At 53.0% G+C, this 11984-nt stretch overlaps 5 protein-coding genes across 5 annotated transcripts; 3 read left to right on the top strand and 2 right to left on the bottom strand.

The window, feature by feature from the left end:
• Positions 1-517: 517 nt before the first annotated feature.
• CCOS01_15770 (alcohol dehydrogenase GroES-like domain-containing protein) lies at positions 518-1564 on the top strand (the record flags this gene model as incomplete). The annotated part of the gene is made up of 1 exon (XM_060463908.1): positions 518-1564. One exon carries the CDS (start codon positions 518-520, stop codon positions 1562-1564), a length of 1047 nt encoding a protein of 348 aa, XP_060305663.1.
• A 399-nt stretch (positions 1565-1963) lies between these two features.
• CCOS01_15769 (major facilitator superfamily transporter) lies at positions 1964-3880 on the bottom strand (the record flags this gene model as incomplete). The annotated part of the gene is made up of 3 exons (XM_060463907.1): positions 1964-2974; positions 3030-3472; positions 3547-3880. 3 exons carry the CDS (start codon positions 3878-3880, stop codon positions 1964-1966), a joined length of 1788 nt encoding a protein of 595 aa, XP_060305662.1.
• Positions 3881-7579: 3699 nt separating this feature from the next.
• CCOS01_15768 (uncharacterized protein) lies at positions 7580-9028 on the bottom strand (the record flags this gene model as incomplete). Its single annotated transcript, XM_060463906.1, has 1 exon — positions 7580-9028. One exon carries the CDS (start codon positions 9026-9028, stop codon positions 7580-7582), a length of 1449 nt encoding a protein of 482 aa, XP_060305661.1.
• A 1369-nt stretch (positions 9029-10397) lies between these two features.
• On the top strand, positions 10398-10637 carry CCOS01_15767 (uncharacterized protein; the record flags this gene model as incomplete). Its single annotated transcript, XM_060463905.1, has 1 exon — positions 10398-10637. A coding segment is annotated over one exon (240 nt), but the record flags the coding sequence as incomplete, so codon positions are not given.
• Positions 10638-11191: 554 nt separating this feature from the next.
• CCOS01_15766 (uncharacterized protein) lies at positions 11192-11854 on the top strand (the record flags this gene model as incomplete). Its single annotated transcript, XM_060463904.1, has 3 exons — positions 11192-11356; positions 11445-11665; positions 11740-11854. 3 exons carry the CDS (start codon positions 11192-11194, stop codon positions 11852-11854), a joined length of 501 nt encoding a protein of 166 aa, XP_060305659.1.
• Positions 11855-11984: the final 130 nt, after the last annotated feature.

The raw sequence follows: 11984 nt of genomic DNA, 5'->3' as shown, positions 1-11984 counted from the left end.
GATTTGTAATCCGCCCTGAAGCCCATGCTCTGCCCCTCATTTGAAGTGTTGGACTGTGGGTGCGATCACCACACACGGGACGGGGACCCGGGCGGGGCCCTTTGGAAGCGGCTCGCCCGGACCTGCGTTTCCCTGCGCCGAAGCGAGGCCCCCATGTTTGTTTGGAAGAGTATTGTAGATGTTGAGGAGGGGGACCATGTGGTTGTAGCGGGTGTTCCCTTGTCCGAGGGAGAAATGGAACCTAATGCCTTGTACAGTGGTGTAAGAAACTGGGAGGTATCCTCTTTTCGGGAACGTATTCGGGATGGAGACTGGATGCATGGAATCTAGAAGTACAAAGAAGAGCTTCAGGTCCCGGAAGTCTTGACGTCACTGGCTTCGATATTAGAGCTTCAATTCTTATACATTACAGAACGATTCTTTACCTCGACAGTATTCTAAACTTTAGGGATTGTCAAGTCTCATCCGAACAAAACTTACGCCACTCTATCATAAGCAGAGCACATCATCACTCACCATGAAAGAAGCCATCGTCAACGCCGACCTCTCGGTCGACATCAAGGACTCCCCCATCCCCGAACCGGGCCCAGGCGAGCTCCTCGTCAAAGTCATTGTCTCCGGCACGAACCCAAAGGACTGGAAACTCCCCTTTTGGTTCCAAGCCGCCTCCAACTCGGGCGATGACGTAGCCGGCACAGTCGAGAAGGTCGGCGCCGAGGTCTACGAGTTCGCAAAGGGCGATCGCGTCGCCGGGTTCCACATTATGCGCACAGCCAACGGCAGCTTCGCAGAGTACGCCATTGTTCCCGCCTACACCACCTTCCACCTCCCCGCCAGCGTGTCCTACGAGGAGGCCGCGACGGTGCCGCTGGCGGCGTATACCGCTGCTGTCGCATTGTTCCACTCGCTTGAGATCCCCTCGCCCTGGGATCGCAAGAGGGAGACCAAGGCGCCGGTGGTGATTTACGGCGCCAGCACGGCGATTGGGGCGTTTGGTATCAAGCTTGCCAAGAAGGCGGGCGTGCACCCCCTCATCGCCATCGGAAGCAAGAACAGCGCGTTCGTCACGCCTCTGCTAGAGGAAGCTAAGGGCGACGTGTTCTTGGATTACACGCAGTTCGATTCGCAGGACAAGTTGGCCGAGAAGCTGAGGGAGATGATCAAGGCGACCGGACAGCGATCGTTCAGGGTGTTTGACACGGTCAGCGAGAAGGGATCGTTCCAGATGCTTAGCAAGGCCATCGCCGGCCCGCCCGAGGATGGCACGGGGTTCAAGCCGAGAGTCACGACGGTGTTGCCCGGCAATGACTTTAGTGACGTCGATCCTACCGTCGAGGTCGTTGTTACGAGCGTCGGATTCGTGCACGAGGAGGAGGGCCAGGGCAGGCTGTTTGGCCTGATTTGGGCGCGGGTGTTTGCCGAGGCGCTGAGGACGGGGTGGATGAAGGCGCACCCGTATGAGGTTGTTAAGGGCCTCGAGGGCGTCAAGACGGCTCTCGATGGGTTGAAGAATGGTACCGTCCGTGCCAAGAAGATGGTTATCCGTGTTGCGGATGGCAATTAGTTGGCGAGATGTGAGTGGTAGTGTAGTTGACAGCATGAAGATCAAAAAATTGCTTGGCTTATTTAAGGTGCTTACGGCTTGCAGGACAGCTTTCGCCACGTGGGATCCCAGATGATGGCTGACATGTAATCTATTTTTATTCTTCTTCCGCATTCAATCGGAGGATTCTCCAAAAGATGCGGCATGCTATCCCGAGTAGACGGATGTTCCCCGCCAATACCGCCATTCAGTTCCGATCAAATCAAGCAAATGCTCCTAACCCGTAACGCCTCCCAATTCATAGCCTACATTCTGAAATCACGCCAAGGAACATAGGGAAATGATGAGCTCTGGTCGCGAAAGTCCCCGAGCTGAAGGAATGAAATCGCCGAGAAGCTCGACTACATCTCCGAGCCTCGACTACGCCATGCCTACGTGGACATCCTTGCCCTTGACACTCTTCCACTCCACAAACACGGAGCCGATGATGGTCGCCGAGGCCGTCACAGCACTCACTAGGAACGCCTGTGCTAGGGCGTCGCTGTAGGCGTGCTCTACCGCGGGCAGGAGGGACGGATCAATGGTCTTGCGGATGGCTGTCACACCCGCGGCGATGACGGAGTGGGGGTCAATGGTCGGGATGTACTCGACTAGGCTCTCCACGAGCTTGTTGGTAAAGACTGTCTGGCCGATGGCGACAAAGATGGCACCGCCAACCGTTTGTGTGAAGATGATGATGGCGGTTCCCGTGGGCACGTCGGCCATGTCGAGGACCACCTGCACAGCCATTAAAGGCTGCTGCATAGCGGCGCCGACTCCGGCACCGGCGAGAATCTGGTAGCCGATCCACATCGCGGAGGATGTGTTGGGGTTGAAGGTGGAGATGAGGCCGTATCCGATTCCCATGAGAATCGAGCCAAGAATCATCCATGGGGTGTACAGGCCCCAGATAGTGACAGCGGCACCGGCAACGAGTGAAGCGATGATGTTGCTGACCAGCATGGGCAAATTTCTGACTCCCGAGTTGACGGCGGAGACACCCTGAACGGACTGGAACCAGATGGGCAGGAAGTAGACAGACAAAAGAAAGGCGGCGCCAGTGTTGAAGGCGAAGAAGGAGGACGACCAGACTGAGCGCTGCTTGAAAATGCGCGGCGGGACTGTGGCGTTTTCCTGGCCAAGGTACTGCAAGTAGAGGAAGCCCGCCATGCCGAAGCCGAAAATCAGGAAGAGAACGATGACGCGGGCAGAGGCCCAGGGGTATGTGACGCCACCCCAGTGAAGAGCGAGAAGGAGGCAGATGATGGCTGGCATGAAGAGCATGTTTCCGAGAGGGTCCATCTGGATGAAGCGTGTTCGCCATGTCTCTTGGGGAATGGAGCGGACGGGATCAGGGAAGAAGAAGAGAATGACAAAGATGGTGACGGCTCCCTATCCACGGCGTTAGCACGGTGGCATCAAAGACGAAGAATCAAAATCAACTTACAATCGGCAGGTTAATGTAGAAACACCACCGCCACGTCAGACTATCTGTAAAGACACCACCCAGCAAAGGACCAGCAACGGACGAGATACCCCACATGCTACCAACGGCACCAGTATAGATGGGACGCTTCTCGAGAGGCACGCTATAGGCGAGGATGATGAGTGCTCCGGCAAAAATGCCGGCTGAACCTACTCCCGCGATGGCGCGGCCAATGATCAGAGCGATACTGTTGGGTGCGACACCGCAGATCAAGCTGCCCAGCTCGAAGATGGCGATGGTGATCAAATACACCCACTTAATGCTGAAGAAGCTGTAAAACTTGCCAAAGAGCAGCTGGAGAGAGGCTGTTGTGAGGAGGTAGGCACTGCCGTACCAGCCGACGTCGTTCAAGCTCTTGAACTCATCCGTGATACGCGGGATGGCGGTGGCTATGATGGAGTTGTCTAGGTGGTGGTTATGGTCAGCTGTAGCTCTACCCTATTGAAGGAGTGTGGAAATTGGGGAGACGGTTCCTTACCGAGAGCCATCAAAAACACACTGAAACACAATGCCATGACAATCAAAGCCAGCTTCATTCCCTTGGGATATTCGAGATCGTCTTCGTTATTTACGATCTCGGCTTGTTCTGACTTGGCGGAAGGTATTCTCGATAGCTCGCTATACGGGACAGGAGGGAGAAGGATGGGATCAATTCGTATATCTTGAAACGATGCGGCAGAGCTCGCGATGTCCTTTTCCATCTCATCGTAGTTTGAGCTCGAGTCGCTTGGTGTCAGGGTTGACGCTCTTGACTGCAGGAATGTCGGAGGAGCCATGAAGGACGGCACTGCGGCCTTCTGAGCGTCGAACATGTTGGCGATGACGACGAGACGGTCGAATGCTGTAGAGAGGGTTGAGAGGTCTACAAGTGCCAGTGAAGTAGAGTCGGGTACTCGGGATGGAGCAGTGACACGATGCGGAAGGCAGATGAGATGGCAGCGCTACTCTGTTGATCTTGTTTGTTTATCCTGATGAGGAGACTGGGAAACAAGGATACTGTAGGGGAGAAGATCACGGATTCTATATAGCTCAAGTTACGTGTGTTGAACGTGTCAGTCCTTTGGGGGAACTTCCGACCAAGACCATGGCCTTGCCGAGGACGTGGATGCTGGGGTCGGAAGCAGACGGTGATGGTCGCGCTGGGAGAGTAGAGAGCGCAAGTCCCCGAGACACTTGTCTGGGCTCCCATGTCACACCGGCTTGCTTCCGGTAAGGGCAGGAGTACAGAAGGTGAGGTCGCGCTGCCTCTGACTCTGCCTGGTGAACGAGAAGCGGACGCCAAGTATCGGCCCCTTGGTGTTGTACAAGAGACGGTACCCTGGGAGGGGGCCAGACGTTGTCTCAGATGTCTTGGGGGCTCTTCCTCCATGCGTCGAACGGTGTGCTGTGTAAGCTGGAGCCATACCTGGTGGCGTAGTCGGGATGATGATGACGAGCTAGTACAGGATGCAGTAAGTGGACGTTAGCCAACAAGGCAACTTAGCAAGCGCCGGCACTGGGCATGCACACGGTACTTGGACTGGGATAGGAGAACATCATCCCTCCCCGTCGCACTTAAGACTAGGCAGTAAGGGCAGCGGAAGGACGCGACACCCACACGGAATGGCAAAAGACGGGAGGCTCCAAGACCAGAGACGGGTAGAGAGCGTCATTGGCGGGTTCCTCGTAAGCTCCGAGCCATTGGATGTTGGCGGATGAAGACTAGACCAGACGAGATAGAATCGATAAGGGGCTTCCAGGAGAGACGAGACGGGTCAGGGTTCAAGACAATTGCTCAGTGATGTGATGCGATGGGCGAGGGCATCTCCAAGTCGCACAACGAGGGCCTCAAGTAGTGAGAAAGGGCGGCAGGCTGCTTCTTCTGCACGATGCTGCAATCAGTTCGAGGGTCTTAGATGCCGCTCACTTCATGCATCCAGCCTGACGTTGAACTGTTGAATGCAAGTGCCCGATAGATTGATCAAAGGCTTTTGACGTGCAGTTTGATGGACATGAATGGCAACGCGCAACGTCCTCCGTTTGCTCTGCGTCCATTTCCGGGAGACAAGTACGTACCGCCGCTCCAATCATTCTGGTCACGTGCTGATCCATGGTGTTAGTCATCACTCGAATGATGACTAAGGTAAGGTGAGGGATGTTCCCTCCGCGCGCCTTGAACAACTCCGTCGACATTGCTTTGCACAAACTCTACTTTCTCCTTGACTTCTCCATTCGGACCTCAAAATTGGACTGTCTCGAATCTTCTCAGTGTTTTCCTTCGGTATCTTCGAATGGCCCGCCAGGAAGCGAGAAACTGCGCCGCACGAGACCAACACGAACAGGTTCTAGCGAAGCCGTTAGATCCAAGCGGGCAGACGGAGCCCCCCCAGTTCTCGTTCGGCGGTGAGGCTTAGCATCACGGAGGGAGTCCTCCAAGTAATCAAGGACCATAGTTACGCTCGCCCATCTCTTGTCACTTGTCAGATCTAGTCGCACCACAGACTCAACACCCCAGATTGTCCAACCATTGGAACAGTTTCCAGAGTTTCGGTTGCGACCGGGAGAACCCTCGCTGCCTTCGCGGGACCAAAATGCATTCCTGCCGCTCTGTCAACCTGACTTGGGTCGTTTGGGTCTCCGACTTGGGTTCGATTGTTCCTCAATGTGCCACCCCGTTGTGCGACAACTGTCGCCATCTCCTCTTCAAGTTTTCTCTGATAATCGTTGGCGTCTCCTTTGTTCCATCGATATTCTAGGTCTCCTTGACAAGGATCTACCCCTCGCCCTGCCTGCCATCAAGCTATCAATGGGAAAGGCGGCCAGGCTTGCGCTTCTCGCATCAATAATGTCAACTTGGCGATCCAACCCCTCATCATAGCTGGTCTGTTATTTCTACGAAAAGACAAGGGAGCATGTCCATAGACACGGTGACGCACGTGGCTCGAGATCGATGGGAGGTTACGTTCACAACACCATGACACCACGACACGCGCTTCTGCTACTGAGATGGGATCGGCGCTACGTTTCCTTTTGACACAAACGCGATTGCTGGCATGTTCATGCATTTAGTCCGTTCAGTGCTCATATTCAGACAGTCTTGCCCCGTTGTGTCCTTATCTTCCCGCGTGGGGCATGGCACTCGACATCCACTCTATGCCGTCTTCCCCACAAGTCCGCGAGACGCGACACCTCGGTCGAGGCACATACCTCGAATGTTTGCGTCGTAATTTCAACATGTAACCGATTTCCCGGTCCTTGCGCTCCGCCACGAGTCTCTACGCCGTCTCATTGCACCAACTCCACGCCATCAACGTCGACAAGCCCTCTGTCGTGGACCGACTCGGCCTCCGGGGTACCTACACCATCAAATCAACGTTGCCTTTACTCCAAGACGCTATCGTCGACGGCCGGCACAACCCCAGTACCAGAACTAGGAATGTCTCGGGAGTCAAAGACACCATTGGCGCCGCCACAAAGTTTTCAACAAATTCGAGGTCGTCTACATCTCTACCTTCGAAGCTGGCCTCTCGCTCTCTCGCCCCTATTCAGCTCTAGCTCAACCCGTCCCCCTGTTCACAAAGCCGTTGACACCATGCGAGGGTTCAGCCAGAGGCGTTTCGAAACAAGTGGCTGCTGTCGCTGCGCTACTTTGCAGGTGCACCTGTCAAAACCACCGCCGTATTGATCCTCCGTCCAGTTATTGCGGCTGATCTGAGACATGATCGAGCAATGTATTCGGCGACGAGACTGTTCCAGAACTCGGCTCTTTGCGGGCATTTGACGAGAATCCACTGAGGGGCATCAGCATCGACAGCGACATCAACCTCGGCTGCCGGCATGTTCGCCGTTGTCCTTGACTGACGAGCAAACAAATAATCCGATGAGGCAATGGTGGTCGCACTTGAATGTGCGTGTGGAACACTCGGTCGTCGGTTGTATCCGCTGGATGCAGTTTGCACGGCGAGGTTTGGCAAGCATCACTTGCAGCGCATACGCGGACATCGGTGTTATCTCTCGTCGCTTGAAGCGTTTGCTTCATCTCTGTCCATGTCTTTGATTTGCGTATCCGGCCCGCTAATGTTTGTGCCAGCTACATACCGAGATCGAGGTTCTGGGCCACGGTCCCAGGACTGTTCAACCGCTTCGGAGCTTGAATATCGTTTAGGGTATTACCGACCTCGCTTGCTATCCATGCTTCCTAGGAGACGGGCGTATCGTGGTCATTCGCCTGTCTTATTCTCCATAGTCGGCATATGTTCGTCGAAGCCCGTCGGAACACACCTCGTCTATCGCATGCGTTCTGGCAGAATTGTAATGAACAGCTTTGTCTTCGATGTTTATTTCTATATGCCCGGCGTGAGGGGCCTATGGCTTCTTCGTCAAATCTATGTACAGACTGACAATGCTATGCCATGCTCCCGTTTCTATCTATTAGTCTATCTATTATAACACTCTACAGGCATTGTCTCATGCAACTATGGTCCTTATCCATGAATCGATTCTGGTTCGAGGTAGACCGACAGCAACTAAGGTCAAGCCGTTACTTCCTCCTTGATACACCCTGCATTCCATATCATTTCGATGCCCAGCGATTGGAATCGGGCATTCATAGTGTCTACGCAATGCACATCAAGGTCGCTTTTCTCTATGAACTCGTCATAGTCGACCTGAACAACCTTCAGATTGGGTAACGTGAACAAAGAGTCTTCGGCAAGCCGCCTGAGCTTTTCCTTGCAGTTTTGGTCTGCATGCAAGATCTCAACCCGACGAATGGACGATGGCAAGACTTCGGCCAACCTCCATTCGGTGTATAGATCCACTCCATATTCCGAGGGAACTGCTCTTGGGGTATTGTCGATTGCCGCTTGATCAAATACAAGCTCCTCTAGATGCTCAAAGGAGCGGAAAGACCAAGCTATCCCGCCAGACGCAACTTGCCGGGAGTCTGCCCTAGGCGACCGACTACAATTGTGAGAAAGACGCAGTTTCCGTAGAGTATGGCGAACCGGGTCAAATGCCTGAAGCAATTTTGACATATCCCAATAGTTAAATCCCGAGTTGCGGTAGATTTCTTTCGCTGTGACTGCCAGCTCCTCCAAACTCGGGCAGCACTTCACCAATAGATTAAGATCTTCAAAGCCTATCTCGCTCAGCGACAATCTCCGAAGATTGCCCAACTTCAGCGTCCAAGGCTTCACGAGAGTCCAAGGACTTTGACCGTCGAAGAGACTGCAATGCATTGAATGCAAGTTTTCAAGATTTGGCGCCGCGGCGAAGAGCGCAGAGGCCTCATAAATGTGATGGTTCTTCCTGACGCCCCTGAGAGCAATTGATCGGAGTGCAGGGAAGGAAGCCCGACTATCTCTGATATGCTCATAGTCCACAAAGCTATCACGGGCTATGAGAAGCATAGCGAGGTTCGGCGATAGCAGAATTGCCAACTCCCCGAGCCAGTGGTGAATCTTCCGTCGCTGGATTCGCAACAAAGCTTCTGGCTGACCGGAGAACCCACTCCATATCTTCGTTTGGAGATAGCCCCTGCTCGGAGCGTGCCGTAGCGCGCCAGCATCTTCGGTCGCTTTGATGAGGAGTGGAGCTAGTTCTGGCGTGCACCCTCTGATCACGTCGTTCTCTACCAGTTGTAGCGTTCTGGTGTGAGATGCCAGATCCGGACGCTGTATGATGCTGCGCAGGAAGACGGGCAGCTTGTCGTCGTACTCGTCGTCTTGTGAGGGCTTGCTAGGCTGCGCTCCGATACCGCAATCATGCCTTTGGAGTAACCCGCCCGTGGCGAAGTCGTGGAAAAGGAACGGCTGAGCAACAGCGCAAAATCCTCTGGAAACGCGACAAAGTCGTGATAGTGTTCTCTTGCTGAGTCGATAATCGTCGCTTTCAGCATCGGGAAAAGTCCCTTGGTATCGACAGTGGAAGCAGAGTAATGAGCAGATTTGCTCCACAAGCTCGAGAGGCAGCGAAGCCATGTTCTGGAGAGTGTTTGTCGAGTCTGACTTGTTTTACAGGCAAGGTGTTTGCTTCAACACGCTCCACCGCTCAGGGTTCGCCATGATGATAACATGTGCAAAGTCGGCCATGGGCCGATTGAAGTGCGCAATTATATCTTGAGATTAGCATGCTCGACTTTTTTAATAACGCGTTCGGGCGGGCGTGGCGGACGTGTACTACAGGGATGCCGACTTGACAAGGTTCACCTGTGTTGTCAAAAGTCTGCTGTTAATGTATGGGTGATGGTAATTACCGGCCCATTTGGCGGCGAGCCTTGCCCTCTGTGAAGCTCTCGGGAAAGAGTCATGAGATTTAAGCTTTTACGATAGCAGACCGAACGCTTCGTACAGTGATATCATTCCGGGTCTTCCGGTACATTTTCATGCTCTGAGCGACGGCAAAATGGCACGCCAGCGCCGGCGCCGGCGCCGGCTTTCCACGGAGGCCGGCTCAACGCCCCGCAACGTACAATAAAACCGCGATGCGTCCATGATTCTCTGCGTAGACTTGATCTGGTGGTGAGGCTGTTGAGATCCTGATTTCTGCTTTGTTCTTGGAGGAAAGGATTTGGAGCTTTAACTTAACGACTCTTATTCTTTTGACCCAGCAACGTCGTTTCCATTGTGAGGGACGCAGTGGCACTATTTGTCCGTCACTATCAGTGTCAACTGCAATGCGTAAGCGCAGCTACGGCACAGCATTTGAATATCAAGATGCACATGCATCAGACATTGACAACGAGCTTCACCAACTCGCTGACTACTCAGACACTGGACCACGCTTTACTCTATTGCCCGCACCAGGCGGTTGCATTACTCATGTTCTCTGAGAGAAAAGTAAAGCTGAACTCCGTCAAGCCACCCAGGAGACTTTGACAAGAACTTCCATGACGACTAAATTCGTGTATGTTGGTCATAATTCGCGTGGTGATTCTCAAATTGGTCATGCAACTTTAAGATCAAATCTACTCAGCTTCTGAAGTTGGCAGCCCGTCGTCAATGGGCGGAATTGTGCCCTTTTACCAATAAGATGCATCATTCGAAGCAAAGGTTTCCTCACTCTCCAAGTGCCGATTTATACACAAGTAGGGCGGCCGTTGCGCCGGTGCGCCGGTGCGAAGCTCAATATCCTGGTATCAAACTGCCGATGTGCACGAAAGGAAAAAAGAGGCGAAGCCTATTGCTTGCACCGAAGTAGAAATAAATTGATAGAAGAGCTTTTTGTAGCGCAAATACCACCTACGAGCCAAGAAGAATGTTCCTAGATTGAGAGATCCAGTCGGGGACTCGGGGGACAAGCCGCGAGCAAAGTCTACCTAGTAAGTTGAGTGCGAATTGCTCGGCGAATCAGTCTATTCAAGGATCTTCCACAAAGACGGCTTTTACCACACAAGCGATCATAAATTCAAGCAGCAACACAGAGAGCGCCTTTGTCAGTTTCGTCGCGCCAACCATCAACCGCTATAAAGGCAACGTGTGCGGCGGTTTCGAAATCCATCTATACGAGCGAATGACTGGCAAACAGTCAAGAGCGCGCCAGCCCAAGCACTGCCCCAAGTCAAGATCTAAGATAAACGCGTACAAATGACGCCTTGCGGTCTCTACGCCGCAGCATACGTAGCGTCGAGAGACCCCTTAAACCCTTGGTCAGCAATCTGGAATCTACCTATGCGCCTTCTTAAAGCCTCGAGCCAAGCAATCGGGTCATGCATGCCACGCGGCAACTTTAATTATGGGCGTTACGGGTAATCGCGCTTTAGCTAGTCGGCTTTAATCTCACCTGTAATACTCGATGTAGCATCTGGGGTGTGGAGTTCCTCAGCCATTGTCTCGAGTTATTGTGGCGATGCAATTGGCGTTCGAACCTTATACGCGTATACGTCCTCACTAAACTCCGCGTATATGTCAAAAAGCAGTTGCCGAGCCATAACGAATACATGTAAACAAAAGTCGAAGAATATACAAGATGAATTGTTCAGTTTCAAATCTTCTACAAATTTCCAACTTCACCACCTCATCAGACCTAGAACCGCACTCATCGATCATCTAGAAGCAGACCGAAATCCGATCCACCGCCCGTCAAAACCGCCGACTCAGCACGAAGATCTTACAGTAAACATAAGGAAAACGATTATCGTCACCATGGGCATCCGCGACTTCTTTGACGGTCGATTTTTCGATACCAGATACAAGACCAAAATCCACATCGCGCAAGTCGCCCTAATGGCACTGGCCATCATCCTCACCATCTGGCGCATGGCCATGCCGGTCCCCTTCACTCGCGGCAACATCATGGCCCTTACAATGGTGAGTTCTTCGTGGCGGGGGAAACTTTGCAGCGTTCCTTTTCGCAATCAATGTTGTCGAGAACGAGACTGATACCAGACGATTACAGGGTTTCAAGTCTCTTATCATTATCGGCTACCAACTTCTGACGACTCATAAGGAGCGCTTCAAGAAGTGGGCTTCGCTCAAAGCCAACGCTATCCTCAATACAATGGAGATTTTGTTCTGGTTCGTCGCCTTTGGTCTGTTGTGCCAGGCGAATGGAAGGTTCTGCACTGGTGGAAGCTGTGCTCTCAGCTGGATTGTGACTCTCATCGTCATGGTGTTGATGTAGGTTTCTTTGCCTCTGCCCAAAGGCAGATCCGGCTCTGTTTAATATCAAAACGCTGACACATTCGCACCAGTGTCCTTGCCTTCCAGACATCGGTCGTGTCCATCAAGGACTACCGGTACTGGAAACACTTTGGCATCAACCGAGAGACGGAGACTAAAGCAGCTTACCCGAGACCTCAAGTCTGAGATCTCGGATATACACTAGGTGCAGGTAGCACTACGATAAGGATCGCCTTGAAAAGGCCACAGTTGAAGGATTGCTGTACGGCGTGCTTCGCTTTGCCTTGAAGCGGACTAGTGTGGGAAGAAAGTACTC

This window comes from Colletotrichum costaricense (assembly GCF_030867565.1).
Source record: "Colletotrichum costaricense strain IMI 309622 chromosome Unknown Scaffold_25.1, whole genome shotgun sequence".
NCBI lineage: Eukaryota > Fungi > Ascomycota > Sordariomycetes > Glomerellales > Glomerellaceae > Colletotrichum > Colletotrichum costaricense.
Note: the sequence above shows the minus strand (reverse complement) of the source record. Positions and strands in the feature narration are given on the sequence as shown.